The sequence below is a fragment of the Notothenia rossii genome, assembly GCF_949606895.1.
Source record: "Notothenia rossii genome assembly, chromosome: 1".
In the NCBI taxonomy this organism is placed as follows: Eukaryota; Metazoa; Chordata; class Actinopteri; order Perciformes; family Nototheniidae; genus Notothenia; species Notothenia rossii.
The window spans coordinates 43,481,485-43,497,250 of record NC_136912.1 but is presented as its reverse complement, the minus strand read 5'-3'; the positions used below and the strand labels follow the sequence as shown (position 1 = coordinate 43,497,250).

The 15,766-nt window shown below is 39.7% G+C and overlaps 2 protein-coding genes across 5 annotated transcripts in view; one reads left to right on the top strand and one right to left on the bottom strand.

Moving 5' to 3' along the window:
• Positions 1 to 191: 191 nt before the first annotated feature.
• LOC307030822 (polycomb group RING finger protein 2-like) lies at positions 192 to 14,192 on the bottom strand. 2 transcript variants are annotated; one of them, XM_079667486.1, is made up of 9 exons: positions 13,812 to 14,192; positions 12,751 to 12,878; positions 11,440 to 11,536; positions 11,296 to 11,351; positions 11,075 to 11,204; positions 9,454 to 9,493; positions 9,204 to 9,302; positions 4,394 to 4,474; positions 192 to 1,453 (listed from the first exon to the last, which is right to left on the bottom strand). In XM_079667486.1, the coding sequence occupies exons 2-9, from the start codon at positions 12,866 to 12,868 to the stop codon at positions 1,076 to 1,078; spliced, it is 999 nt and encodes a 332-aa protein (XP_079523612.1). In that variant the 5' UTR covers positions 12,869 to 12,878; positions 13,812 to 14,192; the 3' UTR covers positions 192 to 1,075. The 2 variants fall into 2 exon arrangements, with proteins under 2 accessions (XP_079523612.1, XP_079523611.1); XM_079667485.1 differs by lacking the exon at positions 13,812 to 14,192 and adding an exon at positions 13,405 to 13,775.
• The window catches only part of LOC307030616 (phosphatidylinositol 5-phosphate 4-kinase type-2 beta), a 30,581-nt gene continuing 22,649 nt past the window's right edge, over positions 7,835 to 15,766 (top strand). Inside the window, exons 1-2 of one of the 3 annotated variants that reach the window (XM_079667139.1) lie at positions 7,835 to 8,028; positions 8,684 to 8,766. The gene's annotated coding sequence lies outside the window, so the exon portion shown is untranslated. Of the gene's footprint in view, positions 8,029 to 8,683; positions 8,767 to 13,837; positions 13,857 to 15,766 lie in introns of those variants that run through there. The other 2 variants (XM_079667138.1, XM_079667140.1) reach the window with 2 other exon arrangements.

The window sequence follows — 15,766 nt, the reverse complement described above, 5'->3', positions numbered from 1 at the left end:
TTTTCTTCCAAAATGTAGTTCAGTAGAAGTATAAAACAAAAACATTCGGGTTAAGTATAAGTACCCCAAATGTGTACCTAAGTACAGTTATTGAGAAATATACTTAGTTACTTTAGACCACTGCTAATAACATGCATTAGCACTTTACGCTCACTCCATCATAAACAGCACAGTCAGCTCAGAAACACCTAGTAAGTAAACATTTTATTGACCTAAAACATGCACATATGGCTGATAGAAAAATCATCATTTGTTGAAAAGAAACAAAAGGAATGTTGAAATGAATGGAACTACAACATACATGGCCAAATATTCTAATCCCTTTTGAGTTGTTCGACTGCCATGAGAGAACTTGGGCTGTGACAGACGCCTGCCTGGAGCCTGGTAGTGCTTGGACTTAAAAGAAAAGCTTCTCCTGCTGGAAAATACTTCAGGTTTTGTGATGTGACGTTAACAAAGTGCATGGGCAGTTTTAATGTAATGTACCTGTGTTACCTGATGAGCAGCTGCTTACTGTGGACACGTTATACAGCAATTATTAACACGACTGTTCAAAAAGGCGAGGATTAGCTTCTTTTTTTTTTTTACTTCTTTACATCACACGTCTGTAGTGACTCAGCGTTTCACAGAGTCAATCATCGATGGAACTACAGTATGAAAATTAAACAGACCCACTGCATATACAATACAAAACGATTACAATATCTTGTATAAAAGATAAGTTTATACATATGTATGCACACATGCTCACGTTTGATACATACTGTACAGTTTGTATGTGTGCACCGTTCTAGTCTAACACACATAAAGACACACACACACACACACACACACACACACACACACACACACACACACACACACACACACACACACACACACACACACACACACACACACACACACACACACACACACACACACACACGTGTGTGTGTGTCTATTTGGCTGCACTTTTCAGTCCCTCCTGCTGAAGCATTGACCTTCTGTTTCTCCAGAAGGCGTGTCTGTTCGCTCTGTAGAAAGAAAGACGGGAGCAATTCCAACACTGTCCTCCCGGGGGTCTATAAAGTCGTTAGGTCGTCGGAGACAAACCGCTTTTGTCCCCCCCCCTCGCCTCCTCTTTGGCCCCGGAGCCCGTGCCGTTGACAGTCACCTTCCGAGCATTGGCGCCCTGTTTGGAGGTGTGGCTGTGCCGCTGAGTGTTGTTGGGCACGATGGTCCCGTTGGAGCTCTGGAGGGCGGGGGGCAGGTTGTGGGACGCAGGGCTGGACTGGGAGGATGCTCGGGGGGGCGGGGCCGTTGCGGGGGGGCTGTGCACCTTGTCGCTGTGGGAGTCGCTCTCTGACGTGGGGCTGGTGTTGACCCCGTCAGAGTTGCCCTGCGCCGCCTGGGACGCCCTCCTGCGCTTCCTGGTGGGCTTCACCAGATACTGCAGGGGGATGGGGCCAGTCTGTACACACAGAGAGAGAGAGAGAGAGAGAGAGAGAGAGAGAGAGAGAGAGAGAGAGAGAGAGAGAGAGAGAGAGAGAGAGAGAGAGAGAGAGAGAGAGAGAGAGAGAGAGAGAGAGAGAGAGAGAGAGAGAGAGAGAGAGAGAGAGAGACACACACACACACACACACACACACACACACACACACACACACACACACACACACACACACACACACACACACACACACACACACACACACACACACACACACACACACACACACACACACACACACACACACACAGTTAAAACTACAGCTTTTATTTTTGATGGGGAACATTTAGAGGCAGATCTAAGGCTGGATGATTGGGTTAGATTTAACTTTATTGTCATTTCACAGAGTAACAGGACAACGAAATGCAGTTTGCATCCAGGAAGAGTGCAGTCAAATGTACATGTATTATGCATGTATATAAATATGATGGAAATGAAAAGCTAGTATATCAAGAAGTAGAAATATTGAATATAGACAGTATAATATTGACACTATAGATATTACTACACTTTAGACGCTTTGCATAAATAAATGAATAATTATGAGTACACTATAAAAGGTATAACCAGTATGAACATTTATTTATTTTGTAATATTAAGTTAACCTGTTTTTATACAATTTTCCATCATTGGATTCTAAAAATACATAAATGTACTGACATGTTCCTTTGTTATCATTATGGGGTGTTTTTAAGTTGGCATGTGTGAGTTCCATACCAATAGTCAGTGTTTTAGTCAGTATGTAGAAACAGAAATGAGTTCCATCATGGAAGCTAAGCAATGTTCGGCTGTGTATGACAGCAGTATAGAAATATATTTTAGACATTACATTTTAATAATAAATATCAGTTTAAGTCTACAGCCAAATCCATGCTGTCATCCATGCTCTCTTTAAAGCCACCAGACTCCATTGACACAAACAGTCAATGGACCTCAGGAGTTTCAGGTCTATCTGTGCCTGGATCAGTTAGTTATTTAGTGTTATTGTGAGACTTTGGTGTATTAAAAGAGTTAGTGAGGATTACAGCAAAGACACATAGGAACACAAACAAACAACCAGTAGAGGCAGCAGTAGACCGGCAAATTCTATTACTGCAAGTAAAACTGACTGGTTTTATGAATGGAGTCTGGGGCTTTGAAGAGAACATAAAACAATGTAATGTAATGTAATAATGTAATTGAGTTCTCTGTTTGAATGCGCTGACGGACAGCAAGGTAAAGCAGCGAAGATAATCTAAATATAGCTGGGCTTTTCTTTACTTGTTTATTTGACTCGTTTATTTATTTTAAAGCAGGGGCTCCCAAACTTTTCAGCCCGCGACCCCCAAAATAACAGTGACAGAGACTGGCGAACCCCTGTCGACGGGGGGGTGGGGAATCATCTCGCAATCATCTCGCAACCCCCACTTTGGGAACCCCTGTTTTAAAGGACAGTGCACATTAATCTACATTGCTGTAAATGAGCCAGTAGGCTAATTTTCAACTGTTGTCCTTGGCAAGATGTTAAATAAGCACAACAAGACGAGAGAAATAAAAACATAATTAAATAGAATACAACAGACAACAGCAGTACAACAATAAATAGGAACAGACAAACATGCAAACAGGTGAAATACTATCATACTATGATACAGTTAAAAGTGTTCACATTTTTGATTGCTTAAAAGCCAGTTCTTATGATAGTGGTTAAATGTATGATAGGAGGTGTTAATCCTTATCTGTATTGTGTTGATGCCCTCACAGAGAAACAGTGTTTACCAAAGGAACTGGACCTAAGAGGGACTGCACAGTCCCCTCTTAGGTCAGACCTTGTGGTTCTGCTGTTTGAATTGTTCTGCTGTATAAAGGTGCAGAGTGCCCTGCCGTTTAGAATCTTAAATGTTTGTGAAGTGATAGGATAGGCCTTAATGTTGTGCTATTCGCCTGGGTCCAGCTGCTCATACAGTATGTTAGGTGGGGAAGGATCATGGCAGTCATATAGAGTTTTGCTCCAGGTGTTGTCAAACAGTTCCTTATATATCTAAAGTTTGCTAGATTGTATTTAGTTATTTGCATTACCTTTAAGGTGGCTAAAATCCACAGCAGTACAACGCTTAGCTTTTGTGCTATTACTCCAGTCTGCTTTACCAAACTAGCAGTGATACTTTTAGACTTTAGAAAATCCAAACCATCCCTTAAATATGGACAATGTACTTTACTTTGGCTCCATCCCACATCCATCTGACGCACTATGGATCAATCCTCAGCAGAAAATTATCCCCAACAAATGTGAGCTCCTCCAGTTTAAGTCATGTTTGCCAAAAACTACAGTGTCCTACTGTTGGAGGAAACTACATATACTTTTTCTTAAAAGGAAGCAAAATAAATGAGAAATATTGTGAACAGTCAATAATAACAGACCTGAGCTGAAAACCACAGAGAGGGTAGGGTGGAGAGGATTTGTCTTTTAATGGCATTTGTTGGCGATATAGAAATGTATTAAATACCACCAGCATCAATCTTGAAGAATTGATTTCTGTTAGAAGATCGTGCCACGGCAACACGAGCTATAAACTGAACTAAAAAGAGAAATAAACAATAATAGCAGAAATGAAAAGAATAAACTGAAATGGTTTTGGGATCATGTTTACATGTTTTCCACAATGTCAGCATGATGACTGACCATTTAACCCATTGACAAATTAAAAAGTACCTCCCGCTCAAACCAAGGACAGACTTCCATCCATCAACCCATGTTTTGAATTTGAGGACATGCACAAGAAATTGTTAGTTTTAAGTGTGTGAAAGTGCTACAAAACGTTGCGAAACGCTGCAAAGAGGGGAAAATTAAACTATGAAGACACAAGAGTGATAGTAACGGTTCAGGAGGGTAAGCATGTGAAGGGTGAAAGCTGCCACTCACTCGTCTCCACTCGTAGAAGTAGGCGATGTCCATTAGTGTGTAGTAATCCTTCAGGGGTTCGTCTCCATACAACACCTCCACCTGCAACACACAGCAAACACTGAACACACTGAACACACAGCAAACACTGAACTAGGGATGCATATCGTTGACTTCTTTACAATACCGATACCGATACCACTGAACGATACCGATACATATCGTGATACTTTGAAAATGTATCATCCCATAATTACTCCCATGAAGCGCTTTACGATATAGTTAACATGTCAAATGAATATTAAATTCAATTGTGGGACTTATTGGAACTTTTAGTACTGAACAAACAATGAAAAATACATTAAAAATATGAAGAAAACAGATTATGGAATATCTTTTATAACACCCGCCATCAGGTGTGCCGTGTGAATAACACATCTTGTCAATGCAAACAGACTGTTATAGCACCGTTATAATTAATGTTAAACCTGAGATTCGACTAGAGAACAAATACATAATAGAATAATGGTCATGAGATCTCGGCATTGCACAAACAAACAAATCTCATCTTTAAAATCAACATTTACCTTCACTGGTGAGAGAAAACAAATCCCATGACAGTTCATTTGTGGGACTTTTACCTTTCTAGTATTGAACAAACAATGACAAATACATAAAATATGAAGAAAAACGATGATGCAATCTAATTTATAACACCCGCCATCACGGGCCACTCACTTTTTAAAAAAAAAAAGTATCGAAACCGGATCTGATTTCGGTACGGTATACCGTAGCCACCAGTAACCGGTATTTCGGTAATACCGGATACCGGTATGCATCCCTACACTGAACACACAGCAAACACTGAACACACAGCAAACACTGAACACACAGCAAACACTGAACACACAGCAAACACCGGACACACTGAACACACAGCAAACACCGGACACACTGAACACACTGAAGACACAGCAAACACTGAACACACAGCAAACACCGGACACACTGAACACACAGCAAACACTGAACACACTGAAGACACAGCAAACACTGAATACACAGCAAACACTGAACACACAGCAAACACTGAACACACAGCAAACACCGGACACACTGAACACACAGCAAACACTGAACACACTGAAGACACAGCAAACACTGAATACACAGCAAACACTGAACACACAGCAAACACTGAACACACAGCAAACACTGAACACAAAGCAAACACTGAACACTGAACAGACAGCAAACACTGAACACACAGCAAACACTGAACACACAGCAAACACTGAACACACAGCAAACACTGAATACACAGCAAACACTGAAAACACAGCAAACACAGCAAACACTGAACACACAGCAAACACTGAATACACAGCAAACACTGAACACACAGCAAACACTGAACACACAGCAAACACCGGACACACTGAACACACTGAAGACACAGCAAACACTGAACACACAGCAAACACTGAACACACAGCAAACACCGGACACACTGAACACACAGCAAACACCGGACACACTGAACACACTGAAGACACAGCAAACACTGAACACACAGCAAACACCGGACACACTGAACACACAGCAAACACTGAACACACTGAAGACACAGCAAACACTGAATACACAGCAAACACTGAACACACAGCAAACACTGAACACACAGCAAACACTGAACACAAAGCAAACACTGAACACTGAACAGACAGCAAACACTGAACACACAGCAAACACTGAACACACAGCAAACACTGAACACACAGCAAACACTGAATACACAGCAAACACTGAAAACACAGCAAACACAGCAAACACTGAACACACAGCAAACACTGAACACACAGCAAACACTGAATACACAGCAAACACTGAAAACACAGCAAACACAGCAAACACAGCAAACACTGAACACACAGCAAACACTGAACACACAGCAAACACTGAACACACTGAACACACTTTGACCCTCTTTAAGATGAGGTATTTCTACCTACGGAAGTTAAGATCATCTTTACCATAGTTTATGATATTTTGAAGTAAAAACTCCATATAACAAAGCCTCCGTTGTACAGTAACACATAATATGCAATAAATATTTAACTTACTTTTGTTCTACCTTGGAGGTTTTGGGATCTTTTTTTTAATGTGTTGTTGCATCTTTATTTAATGCTAGTCTTCTCTTTTATTTGGTCTTTTCCTGTTTTGTTTCTTTTCCTGTAACAATGGAAATATCCCCACTGTGAGACAAATAGAGGCTTTTCGATTTGGATTGTAATCATCAATATGGAAAGTTACATTGGAATATCGACCCAGTAAAACCTGCGGCTCATGTTCGATCCTTTTCTTTATTTACTTACGCATGAAAGTTTAAAGCGTTCTTGTTGTGTTTCTACCTCATAACAAAAATGGCACTGTTGTGGCAAATCATTTGTACAAAGACGAGCCTTTATTTGATAGCGTCCAAAAAAGAGGTAGGTTTTGATGAAGAAGCATTAGGTGAGGAAAGTCTAAAAGTAGGGCTGAAGCCAAGTTGTTAGCATCCAGGTGGACAGGCGCACAAATAAATATGACCTTTAATTCATTATTTCAAACATTAGCTGCAGAATCTTTTTTTAGATCAACATATAAGCACTTTCAAGGTCCCTAAACCAAGAATTCCAACACTCTTGCAGATCTTATTCTCCCGTCTTCTACGGCGGCAGAATTAATCCACATGTTATCAATATAGCAATATGGGTTAGTGTAGTATGTGCAATAATTATAGGGGTAAATTAAGGATTGTGGTGCTGCATAGACTTCCCCGCCTACAAATCCTATTCCACAGACTTAATAAAATATCTGTGTTTGGTATCACACCATGATAATTCTGAATAGATCTTTCAATGATAGTGAGAACAAAGACGCAAAAATGAACAATCCCTCCAATAGTGAATCAACTCGAAAGTCAGAATAATCACAATGATTTTTTTCCAAAATCATGCAGCCCTATACTCTATATTCTTATCATTAATGCAATTGTGAAATATAAAATATAATTCCTCTACACCCACAGCAACAGATGTATACAGTCTGTTCATTTGAACTTTTGTTGTATTTTTCGATTATGATTCCAATAGACCCCACTCTTAATGATCGCAGCAGTAGGCTACAGTGAGAGATGCTGTGTTAGCAAATGTCTCAAAAGACTTTAGGATATTAGGACGTAGGATATTAATTTGTTCCACGCTAAAACATTGCACAGGAAGAATGTGAATATATGTAATTTATGCATCTATTTGTCACGTGTTTTAGTATCTCTCCGTTTCCTGTTTTAGTTTGAAAAGTGTTCCCCCTCCCGTCTTGTCTGTTGCTGGTGATTGTGTTCACCTGGTGCCCTGTGTTTCTCCTCCCTCCTCACCTGTGTCTTGTTGGTTTGATTAGTCTGTGTGTATTTAAGCTCTGTTTTTCTGTTAGTGTGTGTGGGAGATCCTGGTTGCTGTGGTCACGTGAGACAGTCATATTGAGGCTGTGTCATGTACCACAAGGAGTAATACATGCCCACACCGGGTTGTTTTTGGACGTTCTGCCTCTGCCTCCTTGCTTGGTCGGGCCGCTAAATGGTCAGCTTCAGTTTTGAAATGCAAACTAATCAGTAAAAGGTAAGTCTGTTATTTATTACATTATGACTTTTCATAACAAGAAAAGCACAGGTGTAACGGTGACAGAGATCCAGAGACGTGTTATTGTGAAAGCTGTCTCACTGTGGATCAGAGCCATGCTTTCCTTGTTCTCTCTTTACCGTGACATAGTTCAAATAATAACTGTTCTTTTGGAGACGAATGGTGGTGGAACCAGTTGTAAACATGACAATGAAATTGGATCGGCTTACAAAGATGTTATGGTTGTCAACCGTTATCTTCTTGATAACAACATTAGTAGTTTTTGTAAAAAAATGTTGCCGTGTTTATTTGTCGACTTCATGTCTAAAAAAAAAAAAGATCCTTTTAACTCTATTGTGACGTTGTGACTCCAACTCCTGAGAAATATCTTGCTCTTTTGCTGCTTCTTTTTTCACAAAGTTCATCAGCTAGCTATAGCTACTCTATATGTTGTCTTCCACAGTGCATGCATAGTACTGCTCCATGAAGGCAGGATTCTCAGCTAGTAGCTATAGCAACATCATGCTGATATCTTCAGTGCACTTATAACCTAGTTTAAGGTTCTTTTTGATAATAGAGTGGCTATTTAAAAATGTCAAGTTTGTGCAGCATGCCCCGTGTCACACTTGTAATGATTTTCTCTGACCAATCACAGGTCTGCAGTGATATAACTCAACCTTCTGGTTTCAGCTTTGCTTGCTTGGAACCTCAACATTGTGCTCGCAAAAAAAGCAGAAGGTACTATCATCCATAACTTCTGCAAACAAAAAAAACTAAATGTTGAGTAGAAATGTGGCATTTGTCTTCCGTAAAATGCTCAGATTAACTTTGTTTATGTGACTGTTTTCACTTGAAACAGCTGTACGCTACACCTGACAGCAAACCAGAAATGAGTAGCATGAGTGAACCAAAACAGTTCAGTTCTGGTCCTAAATTACTGCCATTAGCTTTTTGCAGAAAAGCACTTCACTTTGAAACGTTACATTTGTTTCTTTAAAGCTCTGTTAGTCAATATGTTGCACTGCCTGGTATGACCTGCCTTTGTATCAGATTTTACAACTGTGTAATTTAGAGTCCCTCGATATTATTGTGTGGAAACCTGGTGGAAACCCTGATAGTTTGTTTAAATCAATACAGCATGGGTTGCTGTGTGTGGGTACAAAGTGTCTCATTACCCGGTAGTTGTTAGGGATATCCATCTTGCTTCGGAGGAACTTTGCTAAGTGCATGACGGACATGGCTGCTGGGCACTGCAGGAAGCGTTTACCGTTGGCCTGGCACCGAGAAAAGAGCAGACCGTAAATCCACACTGAACACCAGAAGACCTCATCAAACATGACACGTGTGTGTGTGTGTAGGCTTCAACTGCTGCGTCACCATACACTGATTTCTTTCAAAATAAATAAAAACAAAATCTGACTTTACCTTATCACCTTCCAGCTCTGAATGCTGCCTCTCATTATTTCTGCAAGGAAATATTCAAAACAAAGAAAAGTTATTAAGCAATAACAATAAAATACATAATCCTCAATTATTTTGGAAAATATTGAAATCAGAATAATTAAACATAACTACTCGTTGACTTTAAAAAAATTGTGCATTGTATTTAACAGAGGATTTCTTCAACCTGTCAAATAAAAAGCAATAAAATAATATAGTATCCTATATGCATTTAAGTGTAATAAAAAAGAGGTACGCTGTAATGTTAGTGCTTTTCCACAATATACTAATAAAATAAAACCCTAAATATATTGATCATTATTCTATTTAATATTGTTTTGGTAAAAATGTTGATCAGAATTATGATATTTGCTTAATATTGCATTGAGAAGTAAGGGATAATGTGCAGTGAAGCGGTCATTGAAAAGGAAAACATCAAGATCCCTCCGCTTCGCGTCAGTCTCTGTGATCATCCTGTCAGTGGATCTTTTTCAATAATGACCGGCTGGCTGCACATTATCCAGCTCATTACACGGCCACATACTAAACAAACTAACGACTAACTTGGCTTATTTTTCACTTTTTAAACTATGCCAATTTATCAATTCAGCTATTTCAAAGTGTTTGCAAATTTGCAGAAAGTAGGTCCATTCAAGCATTTAAAAAAAAAAAAAAGTTTTTCGCAAAACAGACATCTTTATTTCCATGTTGTATTGCCTACAGCAATGTTCTTTCAAATTGTTGATCATTTGAAAGAACATTGTTTTTGTTCGAGCAACTTAAAGAAACAAGCTGTTATATAGCTTTTGCATATGTTTTATAGCCTACGTTTGGGTTATTTTTGTGTGTTGATGTTGTCAATTTGGAAATGCAGTTTTCTGAATATAATAATGGAAAAACATTTTGGCGTGTTTTTTTATCCGATTAATTGACGGATTAATTGATTATCAAATTAGTTGTTAGTTGCAGCCCTAATATAATTTCTATATAGATTAAAACCAAATGGACATATTAAATACAACTTGATAACATTAACTATTTTGTAAAGAATGGGTTCTTCCAAAACTTACTGAATACCCAATATAAAACAAAAAAATATTCAATATAGAAAATATTTTATAATTTGGACCAAAACAAATATGACCAACTATGTCGTAGCGCACTACCACAACATACAGAAGACTCCTGAATCAATATATGTTTTAAATGTTTACATTTAACATATTCCAGTCAGGACCTCCAGCAAAGCAAACTGCTGGAAAGTAAACTTAGGTTGCGCCTGATTTATAACACAAAAAGGCAGGATAATTACTGCAACGCAACGTTGAATAATGTTTGCTTTATTAAGATTATCCTGCTTTAAATTGGAGAACAAAAATTCAATGAAACACTGTGGACAGCCCAAATGACAATGTAACCTTCACACATTCATTAATTTCATTTCCTATTTATCCTAGGTTTTAAACGGGCCTTAGCTATTTATTTAAGTAAAACTACTCTATTGTTTGCTTTATGCATGATCAGGTAATTATTTGTCATTGTTTTAAAACCTGTCTAAGATTTTCCACAGCTGTTTATTTGTAAAACTGAGAAATGATTGACTCACTTGTTCCTCTCGTAGAACTGTATGGACAGACTGATTATTTCATCCTCTGCTATGTTAAACGTCTCCACCACTTCCCCTGGTTCCAGCACACGGTTCTCTGCGTAGAAGTCCCGCCTCCGTTTCATCTCATCTGGGTTCAGAAATAAAGTGTCCATCGGTAAACAAAGGCATCATCATGAAAAGCCGTGCGTTCCTCTGCAGGCTCATAAACGTGGTCTTACCTTTGAATAATCCCGGAACAAGCTTATAAACAATATCTTGTAGAGTTTTGTCAGCTCTGGAAAAGATAGAAAAGAGTTGATAAGCATGATGCTCATTGCATTCAGATGACATAATACCTGACACAGCAGATCATGGTAACTTACCGGATGCTGAGCTGAGGACATGTCTTGTGGACCTGAACGTCACATCGAGGGCAGAACTTATTTGTCTCCAGGAAGGCAACGATGCAAGTTTTACAAACTGCGTGCAGAGAAAGAGGAGAGATGCTAAATCACTGCTCTGCATTACAAACAGTGTTCAAGAGGAATTTAGGATTGCTTTAAGTGGGGTTGCTACTTATCCATAGACAGGGGACTACATACAGTAGATTGGACAAACAGACAGGAGTACAGGCAGAAAAGGCCCCACCCCAAGCAGTCAAATATGTTTTACTCAGTTTTTGACACTTTAAAGAAAAGCTATCAATATTCTCTTCAAAGCCACCACTCTCCATTGACTGAAACAGGATGTTCTCTTGCATAACACAGGAGTTGCTAGTCTACTGCTGCCTTAGTTATAAATTACAGTTTTTTTTTCTTCCAATGGAGTCTATAGAGTGCCACAGTGACGCGTCCTAAAACCCGGAAGTAAGCTGCGGGTTCCTTCGACAAAAAAGCAATGGGATTTCTCCATAGGGTTTTGGAAAATAGCTGGAAATAAGATCGGTGGTTGACACACATTTAAGAGACGGGTCAAGTTTTGTTCACTCGGATCATCTCCACATGTCTACCCTAATTTTATCATTTTCGAGTCATAAATCTAATCGATAGATTTATGATCGATAGATTTATTATTTGAAAATGATAAAAGTAGGGTTTTAGGACGCGTCACTTTGGCACTCTATTGGCTTTGAAGAGAGCATATATACAGTTCCCCATCAGAATGGGCTAACTGAAAGCAAGGTAAGGCGGTTAAAATGTTGTAAATTCAGCATACACTTAAACTATTATTACTTTTTTTTGGGTGGCTTAAGTATGTGTTCCTGTCCACAGTGGTACAATGCTTAGCTTCCCTGCTAGTACTTCCGTTTGTTTCTGCAAACTGACATCTAGGCATAGGTAGTACACTCATTATGAATAAATGCCTCATCACACTCCAAAACACCAAAGCTATCCCATCAATGTAGACTTCATGGAGCAGATTTAGAATACAATACTACTTTTGATTTGAGTTAAAGCGATATAATATAAACTCTGTCAAACGAAATGTAAATGTGTCACATGCAATAAACCTCATTGGTCCCTCTTCCTACAGACCTGATTTAAAAAAGAACATCGTCAGCAAATGACTCATGTTTGCCTCAATACAACCACAACATGAGCTCTGCGAACATACAATAAATGGGATCTTCTTATTGGGGTAAATGAAAACACTGTCCATGCATGCGAGGGGATGTTTTCATGTGAGGAACTTACAGGAGTGCAGGCACTCTACGATGGTTGTGGCATCAATTAAGTAGCCAGCGCACAGTGGGCATGTGAGGTGTGAGTTCAGATCTGTGATTTTAATCCGGTTGGGCTGCATTTTATCCATCTGGACAGACCTGAGGAGGGAACAAACAACACACAGGTTCTAGTTACAAAGTAGGGCACAGGAGACTGTAAATGCTTGTTAACACTATTAGAAAGAAGAAGACGTACTTAATTAATCCCCAAGGGGAAATTAAGGGTTTCACTCTGGTATTATTTTTTGTTTACATTAGTTGGTATACACATGGACACATGCACAAACAGAACCACATGCAGAGTAGCAGAGTGAAGGGGCTGCCAGTCGTCTGGCGCCCGGGAGTTGGGACTCGGTGCCTTGCTCAAGGGCATCTCGGCTGTGCCCAGAGAGTGAACTGGCACATCTCCAGCTGCCAGTCCACATTCCGTAAATTGGTCTTATCGGGACGTGAATTGCCGACCCTTCGGCTCCAGAGCCAAGTCCCTACAGCCTGAGCCCCTTATTATTATTATTATCCCAAGAGAGTGGCTGCCTTAGACAATGTATGCAGCTCGTCCTTGGGACAGCCGCTTGTGAAACCACAACAAAGAGAGCTCAGGGCCAAAAAACACAAGTATACTGACATGTAGTAGCGAGAAATAACGTGAGGAGAGCAGGAGCCGTGCAGCTAAATGCAGCCTGTGTGCTGCTGCTGCTCACAGCCAGCAGACTATTGAATCGCCCCTGTGTGGCCTCATCTCGTGCATCAGCTCCGCGAGCAACAAAGAGCGTTTCATGCGCCGGAGCTCGCGCCGCCCGCCCGGGCACAGACACCCGACACATCCTGAGCGAGCACACACACTGATGGGGGTTGCAGAGCCGCAGAAAATCACATTGGTACACAAAGCAGCCATCTTAAATTCACTGACAGGGCTGTATCAGGAGGCGAACAAGAGAGGCTCAAAATGTGACACCGTGCACTCTGTGTGCGGCTCATCAAACCGCGCGCGACGGGCCCGATAAAGAGCGGGCACCGACGGTTGGTTCCTACCTGATCACACATCAAAGTTAGCCTCTCCTCCCAGCCAGGATCCAGGTAAATTATTTGGACTTGGGCAGAATTTGCAGCAGCGCCAGAAAATGGCTTTTTTCAGCACCGTCAGAGGACTGCCCATTTTGGATCACGTGATATTATTTTGTCGCCTCGTTCACGGGGCAGATCAGGGATCCTCTGCAGGCCCGGCTCACTTCATGCATCCATTTACTCTGCGTGGGCCCGCACTTACATTCTGTAACGTTATATCTATTTTTTTATTTTGTATTTCAACATGTTGCAAAGGAGAGGGGTGTGTTTGTCTCAGCCACGCAGAATGTGAATTTGCGTGAGGCCCCGCAGCCTTGTTGCAGGCCTCCCGGGCCCGAGCGGTGGGCTGTCCCAAAAGAGTGTGGAATTGAATTGGCAATTTGCAGGTCTCGCTCAATTTGAATTATTTTAATAAGAAATATATGTATATCGTATAATAAATGAAATGAAACATTATTTCCATTTTAAATAGGGTAATAGGCCTACCAGTGGGAAAATGTGTCTGATCAAACACTGAATTCTGAATATGCCTTAGCATGCCACAAATCCAGTGAAGCACAGTTTAAAAATGAGTTTCATTTTAATCAAAATAAGCTTTTCCCTTCAAACCAGAGATTGGATCATGTCCTGGGTAACCTAAAAAATCAGCACACATTTACAGATAGAAAGTAAGCAAAAAATAATAGAACTACAATAGGGTAAAACTGACAATAAGTCAGCAATTCCCTTAGGTAACATGCAGAAATTCTATTTATTGTATTCATGTATTTGACAGGGAGATTATCTAAGGCATTGTTGCATTTAAAAGAGTGAAACAGTCTAAGTTTATTAGTTGTAGTTAATTTGAAAACCTGTTCCATGGTTAGGCTACTAAGAAATACAATCACATAATACAACAGTGTTACAGGCATAGAAACTAACAAGAAAAGACAGACAGACAAACAGCAGTAACCTAAAGAACAATTGTGAACCACGACAACAAATATGATTAAGAAGAGCATTGTATATCTATAGCCTACTATATGAATATACATTAATCTCAGTGTTAAAATATTTGTCTTTAAGAGAAATCTTCAGAATCTGTCATCTCTTACTTTAGGACATTCATGGTGTCAGATCAATTACCCAGTTATACTTTTAATGCAAACTATACTGGCTTTCATATGTGTTAGGAATGGTAACATACTGTAGCCTGTAATGAGTTTTCTCTGAAACAAAACATTTTGGACAGTGTATGATAACCATCAGGTCTCATGAAAGAAAACAACTTCAAACTGTTACAAAGGATGACATTATGAGGACATATCCTGACACAATTTTTTTGTTTTCCTGTCTTGGTTCTTCACTTAAAATAAAAGGTTTGTGACTTAAGGCATATGATAAGGCATGTTTTTTGTCTTGTTTTAATTATAGCCTACTTTAAGTACTTTTAACAGTAGACGTATGGACAAACAACGTGAACAAATAAGAAGTAATACAAATATTTACAAAATTAGATTATTACAAATGAGTGAATCTTCTTGTGTATTTGTACATTTATTAATGTGTAAAAGGGCTTACTCCAGTAATTTAATTGAAGAAGCCAAGATATCCTGACTTATAGACCCTTAAAAAGGTAAAGCTCCAAAAACATGAATACACTTCGCACAATGCAACTCTGTTCGTAAAGACTCACCCTGCTCTACATACAGAAAAGTTAGCTTTATAGCAATACAATGGTTGGAGGGCCCTTTTTAAAGTACTATTTTAACTTAATGTCCAATGTCATCATATATGACACGTAGTACACATCCAGTTTGTGAAGAGGCAGAAGACTCGGAAGACTTTTTATTCTTCCTTTATGAATATTCATGTGAGAAAGTTCCCTGGTCCCCTGAGGCAGGTAGGGCTGCAGCTGCCAATTAGTCATCTGAAATGTATTC